Source organism: Pseudopipra pipra, chromosome 2 (assembly GCF_036250125.1).
Source record: "Pseudopipra pipra isolate bDixPip1 chromosome 2, bDixPip1.hap1, whole genome shotgun sequence".
In the NCBI taxonomy this organism is placed as follows: Eukaryota; Metazoa; Chordata; class Aves; order Passeriformes; family Pipridae; genus Pseudopipra; species Pseudopipra pipra.
In genome coordinates, this window is record NC_087550.1 from 31,600,625 (window position 1) to 31,615,089 (window position 14,465).

At 41.4% G+C, this 14,465-nt stretch overlaps 1 protein-coding gene across 18 annotated transcripts in view; it reads right to left on the minus strand.

Moving 5' to 3' along the window:
• TENM4 (teneurin transmembrane protein 4) overlaps window positions 1–14,465 on the minus strand; it is a 1,582,078-nt gene that overhangs the window by 74,222 nt on the left and 1,493,391 nt on the right. For all 18 annotated transcript variants that reach the window (XM_064644892.1, XM_064644901.1, XM_064644900.1 and 15 more), the window contains 2 exons: window positions 12,616–12,735; window positions 4,958–5,219 (listed from right to left, as the gene is read on the minus strand). In XM_064644892.1, coding sequence (XP_064500962.1) covers window positions 4,958–5,219; window positions 12,616–12,735 — 382 coding nt within the window. The remainder of the gene's footprint in view (window positions 1–4,957; window positions 5,220–12,615; window positions 12,736–14,465) is intronic.

Below are 14,465 nucleotides of genomic sequence, written 5' to 3' on the forward strand. Positions count from 1 at the left end.
AGGGAAATTTTTTCTGCCCCTGGTCTGCTTTGAGAACAGAGAAGTAACAGTAAAGATGGGATTTGCTGCTAAAGTATCTATGGGATAACTGCTAAAAGTATCACCAGATCTTAAAATTTCCTCTTCTTTTTTTTTTTTTTTTTTTTTAGCTGGAGAAATGCTCAGAAATTTTCTAGAAACTGATACCAAATACATCCCTGACACGGTGCTGATGCTCCCATGCAAATACTGATAAAAAAAAATCTTAGGAGAAAAAAATTGTCTCTTTCAAGAAAATTTCACTCGTAGGTAAGCACCCAGTGTGCACATTTTCAGCACAAGTCAGCAACCTTCAGTGAAGATTGAAACATGAAGGTAGAAGCTTAGCAGTGAGCTAGAAACTTGGTCTGCTAATGGGATGTGTTAGAAGGTCAAAGCTGGCACTGTCTTCTCCTGTGCCAGTGTGCTGAACCCTAAATGCTGGGAAAATGCTTCTCTAGCAATAGTCAGCTTTCTGAATATAAGGGATGTGGAAGCTTGAAGGCAGGTGGGTCACGAGATCCACCCATTAGAAAGGGATCATGGTGTGATTCTTGGGATTGTCCTGTGAAGGGCCAGAAGTTGGACTCAGTGATTCTTGAGGGTCACTTCCAACTCAGGAGATTCTACGATCCTCGTGTCTTCCAAGTTATGTCACTCCTATATCCAGATCCTCCTATGTGGAAGCAGCAAACATCCCTGGCGTGATAAGTTGCTCATCTCTTACAGGTTTTCTGGTTAGTGTTACCAGTAATGACAAATCTTGTAATCTGCACCCTGAAAACACCTCTTCTGAGCTATTATCCAAAGCCCCAACACTTTTTCAAGTGATAACTAACAGGTTCTGAGAGTTGCAGCACTTGACAAATGGACACATCCAGCAGTTAAAGCCCCATTCCACTGTACTCATAAATATTTACTTTCTCTAATGTAGCCATTTAAATTTACATATCTCAGTGCTTAAGAGGCTGAAATATGACAGAACTGGGAAAACACAGGATTTTTAAAATATATTTTATGAGATCAGCAACAAGCTGGACTGGGACTAGGCTCAGCCAGAACTGAGCTGAGCCAAACTGCTGTAAAGGTGGTCCCTTGTATCAAATCTATCTTCATATGTAATCCCACTAGGAAAAAAACAAGCAGAAATAATTGTCACAGAGGTACTATTTGGAAAGTCTCATTCAGATCCCTGTCAGAAATAATTATTTCTCTCTGTGATGATCTATCTCTGCTGTCTACCATTCCAAAGAAAGGGTCAGCCCAACGCTACTGAGCCACTGAGCAGCACAAGGGGCTGTGTTTAAAGGTGTCTGCTTGAAGAAAGGGTTCAAATAGAAATTCAGTTGATCCAAAAAAACATTTGTAGTTTGTAAGTAGAGATAAACTAGCAACAAAGCACAGCATTAGTAGGGGAGAGTATAATCCAGTAGGACATCAGTGGGAGAAGAGGGGGAAAAAAAGCTTTAAAATACTCTGAATGCACTAAAAGTAACAAGAACTGAATTGTGCCCTTATTTCTATTTGACAATTGCTGTTTGGCCCAGATACATTCATATGCTGTGTCTGTGGGCCTTGAGAAAGGTTCTTAAGAGTTTATCCCAGTCTAACCAATATAATCTGCTCTATTAAAGGGGTCCAGCCACCAGGCTGGGTAGGCAGAAGAGCTGCTGCTTCAGGCTTACCAGGCATTTACACAATGTAGCAATTTTCACTGCCATGTTCCCTTTGCTCTGTGGTGTTGATCTATTCTTGTGTTAGTAGCAATTCTACTCTTTGCATGAGACAATGTAGGAAATCTAGTTTCTGTGTGCTGGGTTAACGCTACTCTAACAGCTTCTCTTCACTGCCAGCAGGCAGCAAGGAACAGTCAATGTCTTTTTTTTTTTTTTTTTAATAAGATGCTCAGAGGGAATTTTGAGAAAGAAAAGCATTTAGGGTCTGATTCAGGGGCCTTAACATAGACATCTAGCACTTTTGAGCTGTTCTATGGTATCCAAAACTTCTGCAAATGCATGACAGCTCTGACATGGACCTTCTTGAAATCTCCACCTTTCTGAAGCTACAGCTGGAAGCCTGAAGGGACACTTCAGGGCATCCTTAATGGCCCCAAATCTCTCTATAGGCACCTGAATCAAACATTAAAAATGCATTATTTGGTCTCGAATGCATCCAGGTAGAGAGCACTGCATTTATTTGTTGGAGCTTATGAGGGTTTTATCTACCCACTTGTCAAAAATCTCTTTCCCAGCCCTGCTATCTGCTTGTCACCTCCTCCCAGCTTTGTGCTCACACCTTTTAAATTTAACATTTCCCTACTGAGAACTGTGTATTATAAAATGCAGCTGCAGGAACTGACAGCTAAGTTATTTTTTATTGTATGTACATCCAGTATAGAAATGAAAAGTAGTCATTTCTGAACTGAAGTACAGTCAGGACTCTGTCACAAATCAGATTCTCTTGTAAACTCCTGCACCACAAACTCCATTAACCTTCAGCTATCGATATTTGATGTGGAATACTGGTTTACAGGTTTTAGCTCAATCCTTTGGCACATGGGAAAACTACTGTTCATCATGTATGGGATTCATCTCAACTTAGGAACCTAAGTTCGGCATCTCTTCTGAAGTGCTCTTTTAGGTCTCCCCACAGCAAACAGCAGAGATAGACTCTTTAGAAGGTTGATGTTGCCATGTAAACTTATGAGTGGGATTCAATTCCAGTTTAAGGCATCTAAATCCAGACGTCAACTTATAAATATGCTCATGTGAGGTAGGCATATAAACATCAATTATAGTCAGTGGAATCTAACTATTATCATCAGTGAGGGCCAGAAGTCTTAACTGATCTGTAGGCTCCACTGATAGTAATGATTAAATTTCTGTCAGCTTTAATGGAAGCTCAGACATCTAGCACCTCTCCCAATGACTGCATGTGAACTCCTTAATTAGGTGTCATAATGAATCCTTCTTAGGTATTAGATTCCATAACTACAGGTGTCTAGTGCTATTTGAGATGTCTAAGTGATTTGACATTCACAAGGATTTGGCAGATACAATGCAGGACACTGCTAGGGGGATCATTCTGGAGTGGCAGTTGGAGGCCAAGCAGGATATCAGGAAGACATTTAAAATGGCACTAAACATTTATGATGAGGGTGGTAAAACACTGGCACAGGTTGCCCAGAGAGGTGGTAGATGCCCCATCCCTGTAAACATTCAAAATCAGGTTGGACAGGGCTCTGAGTAGCCTGATCTGGTGGGAGTTGTTTGTGGCCATGGCAAGGAGGTTGGACTAGATTACCTTTCAAAGGTCCCTTCCAATCCAAACCATTCTATGATTCTAGGATTTACAGTCAAGAAACTGTATCAAACCATTGCTTATGAACTACATCACTGGCTGCTCTCACACTAGAGAGAAACATGCGCTTTTATTAAAGAGGAGTTTTAGAACTTTTTAGTTCAATAGATATAATTAACACAATCTGACAAGTATCCTACCAAATAATGAGTGAGGTTATGATCATAGTTGCACTGTATCAGATATTTTTTTCTTTCCTAGGCAGCACTGAACATTACCTTTCACAGTGTTTGCTGGTTTAGAAAAAAGAGATGTGAAAACTGAACCAAGAATCTGCACTATGGTGGACTTTAAAAGATCTGGGACTTAATTAGTAATTATGCTGGGACAAACGCAGTGACTGTAATTGGAAATTAGTGTGAGGAAGGATCACAAGATTTGGTCCAGAGGGAAAGGTAAAGAGATCACTACCTTTATTTGTTGCTGGGTTCAGAACCTGGTTTATTAAAATTAGAAGATATAAAATTACTTCTTTTCTCATTAATGGTACTGTAACTCCAATGGAGTCACCCAGGAAGCACACAATTTGTCCTTATACTTTTTATTGTTGGCAGATGATTATTTGTCACTAAAAGGAATACCCAGGACATGCTGAACTCTAAAATCCGGGGAACAACACTTCCAAGAAAGTAAAGCTTGAATGCTGGTACATCCAGATATTTCAACAGAGTAAGTGTTTTTAAGGAAAATCAATAATTTGGTTCTCTGGACTACTCGGTTTAAAACCCAACTTTCCATTTAGCAAAATACCTTAAAGCAGATTACTACACCACTTTATCTGACCTACACTTCCTTAAAAAGTAGGAAAACGGGGATGAGTAATTAAAGGTAATCCTTTTGCTTTGCTCATCTATTCCAAATATCATAAAGGGCAATAAAACTGAGGTGCTCTGCAGGCTGGCCCTTTGCCAACCATGTGCTGACTACGTCTCAGCAGCTTTGTAGAGTGAGGGATATGACTTCCAACCATGAGAAAGTTTACTCCAACACTCCACCACTGAGGTCCACAGTGCCCCGTGGGTGGAATTTGCTCCTGAACAGAAGAAAGGCATTTGAGCAGGAGCAGTCCATCAGCCTGGCACCAGGCATATTGAATGCCAAAGGGCTGACCAAGGGCTTGTTGTGGGTTACACAAGGGTCCCAGCTCATATGCTGTCAGCCACAAGTGCTTTGCTTTCATCTCTCAGGGATAAGGGAAAAGAAATCTTTTGGTGAAGTGAGTGCTTGGGAGCAAGTGCTACTGGCAAATGTCTGAAAAATGGTGTAACAAACAGAGAATGCTTCTGTTTAGGAAAGCAGATGAATAGTTGCATTTGTGTTGCTCCAAGCTGCCAAAAGAAGCACAGAATGGGGTGGTGAGGCACTGGCACAGGTTGCACAGAGAAGCTGTGGCTGCCCCATCCCTGAAAACGTTCTAGGCTGGGATGGATGGGGCTTGGATCAACCTAATCTAGTGAAACGTGTTCCTGCCCATGGCAGGGAGGTTGGAAAGGGATCTTTAAGATCCCTTCCAACCCAAATCATTCTATGATTCTATAACTCTATGCTTTATTGTCTCCTTGGCTTATACAGTTCATACCTGGATTTCAGGAACAATAGGACCTTTCTCTGAGCAGGAAGTTGCAAAAGCTGTCAGCGGAGACGGAGAAACCACAGGGTTGGGCCGGGCAAAGTTACTGAGGTCACAGCTTGGGATCTCATTCTCTTCGTGCCTCATGACTATGGTTTCCATCACAAAGAAACGATCCCACGGCAGCCACAGCGTGTGTTCCTGGGTGATGAAGGGAGCCCGTTCAAAGTGCAGGATAATGGAGATTCCACCAATGGTAACAAGATCAAAGCTGTTTTTAAGAGATGGAATACAAAGTTAATGCAAGCACCACGCCCTCTGTTGATAACAACTCCCTAGCAAGGACCCCCAAAAAATAACTGCAAGAAATATCATCAGTCACATTTTATGAGCCTAAAACCTACAGTCCAAATAGGTGTTAGGTGAGTAACAGCAAGTGGCAGAGGCAGGAGTACAAGCTCAGCTTCTTTGCATTTTGTCCTCCTGTATATTAAAAACATACCCACACCTTTTTTGAAACAAATATTTATATTTTTGTTGGTGCTTTTCTAGTACTATTTGACCATACATACTCTTTTCTTTTTTTTTTTTTTAAAAAGGATTTATTATCCAAACACAGTCAGATTGGATCAATTCACATGATGAAATATACTATTTGGAAAGTGGTTTCTCTGACATATCTGCATATAAACTGTCTTGGCATCACTGCTAACCTGACTAGTGCCTAATGCAACCCAGGAAACATGTAGAGCCCAGTCATGGACTGAGCCTGGTGTACTAGGAATGCATGCTGTGCAGGCTGTTTGTGTACCACAGGACTCAGCACATCATCTTTTTTGACTCTTAATCATTAAGATCAGAGCAGATGAATCACTGCCTGTGGTCTGTGACTTCACCCTAAGACACCTCCAGCCAAGTGGCTTTTCTGCCTCTGTTAGTGTTGGATAACACTGTCAGGCTAACAGACAGCCCTCCAGAGCTGTGTGAAAAGATGTTACCTTGATAAGGAAAATATTCCTCCTCTGGATGTAAAGATGTTGGGATAAGATTCTGGGGTTTTCTTAGTTTTGTATTTAAACTCCACATCTTGTCTGAAATGGAGATTTTATCAAGTACCACAGGGTGTATCTACTATGTATAGACGCAAAAAAAGAGGTGTTAAGTGAGAAAAGAAGGGATTTCAACACAAATTGAAGACCTCTTGGGTTTGCTTCTTTGTGTTTTTCTCAGTATCTCTTCAGTTGCAATGCCAAATGTGTGCTTCAGGCAAAGGAAGTTTTCTCATCCCTGCTTCTCACTTTCCTCGCTTGGCGCTGCTGTATGACAGTCTCACTCAGAGTTTACACACGTGAACAAGCTCACTGGCTTCAGAAGAATTCCTCGTGTGCCTAAAGAGCTGTGAGCTTATGTGCTTCTCTGCACGAGAACTGGGATCTGACTGCCCAAAGGCAGACTTGATGCACCTTGTAAATACAGGGTAAGAAACAAGATGAAAAATGGTTTTGAAATTATTTTTTAAAATTAATTGTGAGGCTTTCACATCAGCTACAAAAATACCAGAGGAGCAACAACAGGTATGAACTACTTCTAAACACAAGTCTTTGGCAAAAAATGGCTTTGGAGAACACTTTCTGGTTTATGACTAATGGAGTGAGGTCTCATTTAGCAAATATAACTATGGAAAGAAGGTTTTTCATGGAAGAATGTCAAACTGAGTCCATGAGAGGAAGTGCAAAGCATTTTAAAAAGCTATAGCCATGTTTATTATACCACTTGGGTTGGGGCATCAGCTTCCCAGACCTACAGAGCTTGGCTTGCAGCAGCCTGATGAGTAACTTGTTGGTCCCTGCCAGCAAAGCTGAGCAACACTTGTACTCTGATGTGAATGTTTTTAACAGTCAATTAGCATTTGGCAAGTCCTTCAGATGGGAAGAAGACGCTTGCTCTGCATGGATCCGGGCACTGAACAGGGCAACAGGAGGGAAGAAATAAACATTACAAATGATGCTCAATAAGTTTTTAGGCAAGTTGGAAGAGGCTTTATTTGCAAACACCTCCATTTCACTTCTTTGGCTTCACTGAGTCTGGGACATGGATGGGAACTTGCTGCAGGAAAACATCCTGGCCTCTGCTGCATCCCCAAAACAGGATGCAGAAGGGAAAGTACCTCCTTGTCAGACTCCACCAGCTGTGAAAACAGAGTCATGCAGTATTTTTTAGCAGTCAGTGTTGCTCATGACCTGGTTTTCCCAGAGTCTCAAGGTGCAGCTTTCAAGTTACCTTGATGAATTGAACAAAATGTAAACCCAAAACCAAACAGAAAAACCCAAACTGAAAACACCTTCTTTCCAGTTTCCCTTAGTGAAATTAAATTTAAAAAAGGGGGAAACCATCTTGGGATTGAAGAAAAGACATACTTTTATTTCTTTTTCTGCTGCTGATCTCTGATGTATTCTTTATCACTCTGAAAAAATCATACTTGTTGTACAGTTGTATTGTTGTTTTTCTTTAAAAACTCTGGAGAGACAGGCTGAAGGATGAAATTATCTATTTATCCACAAAGTAGGCTCAAAAAATAAGAACTCTGCAGAAAAGTGTAACCCTTTTCCCATCTCTTTGCACTGAAAGTTCATGTATTTGGTATTTCTGAGAACAGGCCAAAGCTGCTGAATGTGAAAGAAAATGAATGTGAATGAAAATGAACTTGAAAGAAAAAGTCTGGAGACTTTCTTGTTGTTTTACTAACACTTCCTACAACTCAGGGACACTGAGGACTTGCAGCCTCTATAAACTACCAGTTTAATCAAATATAAAGCTTTATTTAAAAATGTGGTTTATAATCCAGTTCTGATACTTGATTTGTCTATTAACTTTGCTTTACAGAGAAGTGCATACAACAGAGTAGTTTGAGACTTGTCATTTTTTTATTTGTGCCTTGTTACATGAACAAAATCTCTGTCCCAACAATTAGGCTAAAAACAAATGCAAGCCTTGAAGTTATTAAAGTTTTGCTCAGATTAAGTAATGTGACTTAAATAGGATGTAAGAGGAGAGCCCTGGAATACAGTGAACCCACTTACAGGGGTGAAAAATTCAGTTCACTGTACTTCTAAAACCAAAACTTACTCATTTTGAAACTTGGCCATGCCAAAAAACCCCCCCCCAAACCAACAAAACCAAACAAACCAAACCTGGAGCAACAAAATCAGCTTAAAAACCAATCTAGCTAAACTGATGCAATTGTATCTTTAAATTCCCTTACTTTAAACCTCCAGTTATTACTCTGCTATCAGTAAACTGATTTACTAAATCAATTTCAGGCAACTCAGCGCACATTTTCATGAATAGATATTCCTATGGTGAATATGTCAAATAATAAAGCTATTGACTTTTATGCAGTTATCTCATGACCCCTGGAACAAGGTAACTGCTTGCATGTGTGCTCCCATTTATTCTCCAAAACAGAATGACACAGAAGATGGTCCAGATGACCCTGTATGACTGTGCACTGCACTGGACCAGGAATACATGCAGCCTGCTACTGTAGGTCAGGAGAACCTACTTCTTGCCTAAGAGCATCAACTTCTTAAAACAAAGTGACTCAATCCCATGAAAACTGCACTGTGAAAAAGCCGAAGTCATGCTCCATTGAAAAATTACTCAAAGCATGAAAAAAGATAATAGAGACTGGAATAGCAGTAATTCTTTACATGATGTTGAAAGTGCATTACAAATAGTATTTAATGAATCCTATAACAATCAGTAAGGAAGGCAAGTAACTGTTAACTCCCTTTCACAATTTGGGTTGCTGGCCTGGGAAGGTCAAGAGATGCATCTAATGCTACTCACCAAATCAGCACTGAGGCTAGGATTAGAAATAAGGGATGTCAGACAACATTTTCTGCCCTGATAAATTTTAGTCTGAATGGTCTTAAATAGTTCAAGGTAATTTACAGACTACTGAAGAATTCACTGGAGTCAAGGACAGATCTGATGGGGCTTTGAGTAACCCGGTCTAGTGGAAGGTGCTCATGGTAGGGGGGTTGGACTAGATGACCTTTAAGGTCCCTTCCGACACAAACCATTCCATGAGTCTATATGATTTTGGTGTTCTTTAACTCGTCTATTCATGGAAAAGTGACTTTCACTTGTCCATTTATTACCTCCAGAGTACACAGATGCAGTGCTGCGTACTGTTCATTTAAGAAAATACCTGTGTGTATCCCTCAGCCAAGTTGGAAGGTATTTTTATTATTCCATACACTCAGTACTGCAACTGGGCAATTTGTTGGATGTTGGCTGTGCACCACATGTGCATGAAGTTTCTGTAGAAGCAGACTGATTTGAGAGGAAGGTGAAGAAAGTGAAATCAGAAGAGCTGACACCAGACAAGTCTGGGGTTACGCTGACCCCCACCAGCTGCTGACAGAAACCACAGCTTTAGGATGAATCCCACTTGGTCACAGATTCCCTGCTCTGAGACACCTGATCTCTGTCACTTTTATCACTTGGAGCTGAGTATCTGTTGGGGGCTGAGTCAGCAAACTGCAGGCTGAGCTTCTTGAAACTAATTTAACTTCTGGAGGTTGGCAACCAGCCCCAAGGAACCAAGAGTCCACTGAAGCCTGGTGGAGCATACTGATGCTCCAGCTGCATTGCTTTATGCCCTGGGTCCCCTGCTCAGCTAGACCTTGGGAAGAACATGGTATGTAAGGAGCATCCCTAGTTTGCACTGCCAGAAGAAGTAGGTATATAGCAGTATGTGTGGGGGGTGTTTGCCTTTCACCACCCAAGAAAAAAATAGTTATTTGCCTGCAAGTTACAAAGGCCTGCAGCCTGGATAGCAGCACTCACCTCCATGCTCTGTCCCTGTTTAGCTTACTGGTATGTTTGCTGACTAGACGTGCAGTAGAGGTGCTAGGTACAGCCCAATTGCAAAGTAAAGAGATGGTCCCTTCCTCAAAGTACTTCTAAGCTAAATGTAAGATTACACACAGCAGTTGGATCTTGTATATGTACAAGGAAACAGATAGAAAAAGGGTTATGACAGGCATTGTTGTCCAGGAATTTTTCAGGCACATTTATCTGTTCTAATGGACACAGATTTTGTGCTGGTCCGTACACACCAAGCTGATCATGAAAATGTGGTTTGGATCCCACTTTCATGCAAAATAGGTTCAATAAGGATGATGGAGATACTCCTAGCATAACCGTTCAACTTTTTTCTTTTTTGCAGTAATGCCTAAGCTATGGGGCAATAAAAAGACACCAGCTCCAGAGGCATCCTTTTCTAAGCAAGACCCCTAGTTTTTCTGGAATGCCTTTTTATTATCCACATTTTATTGCCACGTCATCTAAGAGCTGGAGTATCACTCAGTAAGCCTCCCAGTCACCATCAGTGTTACAATGGGTGCAAAAGCCCCTGAGTGTGAACAGGACAGCGTTAAGCACAAGTTGCTACCACATGTTCATTATAATTCTATCAGCTTCTCAGGCCAAGTCAAACCTTCAATGAAAGTTGTGGGTTGGAGACGTGCTAAAATTTATAAATCCTCTCCCAAGTGCTATTGGTTAGTGGTACATAAAGCATGTGCGGCTGAAACCCCTTATGTTACGTTTCTGTTCTTAAAAGAAAGGGAGCCAATTAGGACTGACAAACAAAAGATAAGATGAAAGACATTCCCAATTTACAATGCTTTTGTTTTGGTTGAGCATGATTGCTCAGATTTTGCCTCTAACACAACCGTAATCTTAATGACTTCTTCCTAATCATTTCAACATGAATTAGCATGAACAGAGCTCTTGGGAGCATGAGACGTCTTTTCTTTATATGCATGGGCACTCCATTGCCCAATTCTTGGCTAAGGATTCTAGGTGATATCACAAAGTTAATACTAACAAATAATAAACAATAATAATAGAATAGAATAGCAATGGTATAGAATAGGAATAGAATAGAATAGAATAGAATAGCAATGGAATAGAATAGAATAGAATAGAATAGAATAGAATAGAATAGAATAGAATAGAATAGAATAGAATAGAATAGAATAGAATAGAATAGAATAGAATAGAATAGAATAGAATATTCAGTTGTTCAGGAACTACAAGGATCATCAAGTCCAACTGCCTGACCAATTCAGAGCTGATCAAATTAACCATATTAAGGGCATTGTCCAAATTACTCTTAAACACTGACAGGCTTGGGGAATCGATCACCTCTCTAGGAATTTTGAGGAGTGCATTCAGTGCAGGTGGCTTGGGGTGCAGGTACAGTTCGACTTGCACACTGAACTCTGGGGAGTGGGAACCAAAACAAAGGGTCACGAACTGCTGACCCTTTGCATAACAAATGGCATGAGGATTGTGGCCCAGTCAGGTGACAGGACACTCAGTGAAGCAGCAGGAGCTGAGGACTCCAGACTTTCCTGTGCTTAGACCGTGAGGGGAAAAAAGCCCAGGGGTTCCTTTGTTTGGGGTCCCTCCTTGGAGGCACCAACCCAAGCTGTTATTTAGGTATTGCACCAAGATTAAATTCTTTTAAGGATTGAGATGTCTGAGACTCTGCTATTTGAAGCCTGGGGTTGAGCCAGTAAGGAAACCTAGTCTGACTGTGTGAGTGTGGGGTGTGTAGCTGTGAAGGGGCTTTGGTCCCAGTTCAGGTGCTGTGAGAATGACTGCCAGAGTGGCTCCGGGATGGTCAGACAGGGAAGTTTCTTGAACAGGACTCCTATTCTCCTGTTCCAGTCTTTGAGCACCCTCTCAGTAATGTTTCCTCATATTCAGTTTAAGCTTTCCCTGGTGCAGTTTCGAACCGTTCCCACACATCCTGTCACTGGATCACAGAGATGATCTCAGCACTCCCTCCTTGGGAAGCTGTAGGAAGCAATGAGGTCACCCCTCAACCTCCTTTTCTCCAACTAGACAAACCCAGAGTCCTCAGATGCTCCTCACACAGGACATTCCTTCCATCTCTACCACCAGCTTTCTTGCCCTCCTCTGGACACATTCAGGGACTTGAACATATTTCTTAAATTGTGGGGCCCACAACTGCACACCGTACCAACACCGAGTACAGTGGGACAATCACCTCTTTGACTGGCTGGTCACGCTATGTTTGATGCACCACAGGATGGAGTTTGCCCTCTTGGCTGCTAGGACACACTGCTGGCTCCTATTCAGCTGCTGCTGGCCAGCATCCCCAGATCCCTATCTGCAAGGATGCTCTCCAGCCACTTCTCTTCCAATTTATACTTGTGCCTGGTGTTACTCTATTCTGGGGGCAGAAAATCCAGCATTTTGATTTTTTTAAATTTTATCCCATTCATCATAGCCCAATGCTCCAATCTAGATCCCGCTGCAAGGTCTCCTGTCCCTCAAGAGAGTCAACAGCACCTCCCAGTTTGGCACCATCTGCAAACTTGCTAATGGTGCATTCAACTCATATTGTAGATAAATACATTGAACAGGACTGGCTCTGGAACTGAACCCTGAGGAGCAGCACTGGTGACTGGCCGCCAGCCCCATAACAACCAACGATAATGTATCAGCGTCTTAAAAATGCATCAAAAATAAAGGTGCTCTTGGAAGGTGTTTCTCTTTAATGTTCATGGCAATAATGCTGTTACTACTGCTTGAATACTGTAAATTCTATACAGACATCCTACCTGCCATCTTGTCTGCTGATTGTGTACCCAAGGTGAGGATTGTTGACAAAGCTGATGTTCACTCCGACTAGAGGGGTTCCATCTGCCGTCATAACCTGGCCTCGAATCACACATGCATGTCTGCAAAAAGGAGAAAAATAATAAGAAATAGTAAGTATTTTTGACAAATGTAGGTTTTTCCTCTATTTCTGTGTCTGGGAATTCTAATGCATTAGAAAGTCCAGGCCTTTATATCCTGGATAGCTGGAAGCTATGCTGTGTGTTTTGATGGTGAGATGCTGCTCTTGAAGGCTTTCTCAGGAGTTATGTAAAAACATCAATACCTAAGGTAAGGTTTACAGTTATCCTACTCTACAAAAGCAACTGCTGCAGCATATCCTTCATTAGCTATAAACTCTTGTAGGATTCACAATATCACACTGGAATTTCACAGAATCATAGAATATCCTGAGTTGAAAGGGACCAACAAAGGTCATTGAGTCCAATTCCTGGCCCTGCACAGGACAGCCCCAAAACCACACCATGTTCCTGAGAGTGTTATCCAAACACTTCTTGAACTCTGTCAGGCTTGATGCCCTGACCAATTCCCATGGAAGCCTGCTCCAGTGCCCAACCATCCTCTGGGTGAAGAACCTTTTCCTAATATCCAATAGTGTCTTAACGATATTGCCCTAATGCAATGTGCATTTTAAAATCAAAGAGAACAGGCACCTACCAAGCGGTGCATGGACATATTTAAGGCACAAGAGCCACAGAAGCCCTTGACCAAGGCTTGGCAGCTCATTTCTTCCCCATTTGGGAAAATCGCGACAGATAATTTGCCAGGTTCAGATACCTTCTTTACAAACTGCTTGAGGAGCTGAGCACTCTAACAGGATAGGCTTTTTCTTCCCCAGTTTGGCAGATTGCACTGTTTTATAGGATACATCTATTCTAATTACTCTATGCTCTGTAATGTGCTCTTTTATCTAAGGACTTCAAGGATCCTTACAAACACTGATTAATATTGCAGGACTCATATTTTTACAGAGAGAGGGAAATAAAGCACAGAATGATTTTCAGTTGTCCAAGGTCAGTCAGAAAACATGCAGTAATGCCAAAGACAAATTTTCTAGGTTCTTATTCCAAAGCCTGTTTCCAGACCTCTTAAGTCATTACTATACTACTACTTTAGGAGCTTCCCATAAAGACAAAGCAGCATATGTCTGTGAGACTGTCTGAACCCAATTTTTGGCTGAAGGTAACTATTTTTCTGAGCAGCAACAGCAAATTGTGGTGTCAGTGTGCTAACGTGACCCAGTGAATGATTTTCCTAACTGCCATCCTGCTGGAGAGCAGAGATTGAAAGCCAGTGTTCCTCCAGGTGCAGGACCAGATCTCAGTTACAGTAAATCATCCCAGCTGCACTGCAACAGAGCAATGGTGCTTTACTGGTTCACTGAGGCAAAGGATGATATCTGCAATGTTTTGTAAAGACGATTTCATAAACTTGGATCATTTAGGGATCATTTTCCTACAGGTCACCTAAAAATCTGAGATTGTATAATGCAAAGAGATAAAGTATTATTTCTATTCAATAAAGGCTGCACAATTTGTGCATTCCACAGTTCAGAAAGCAGATCATTTGCCAGGGAGTCCTAAATAAAATTCCCACTGATCTAAATGGAGAGCTCCGATATTAACAAAAATGACTGAAGGGTTACCAAAATGTGTCTGCAATCTAAAATGTGACCGGATTAACACATAATTTTGGAATAGGCTGCAGGAAAATGAGATATTGGAAATGATTTTTCTATCATTGAGTTTACTTTGATATATCATCACTGACTTGTTAGGAGTCATGTAGGCAA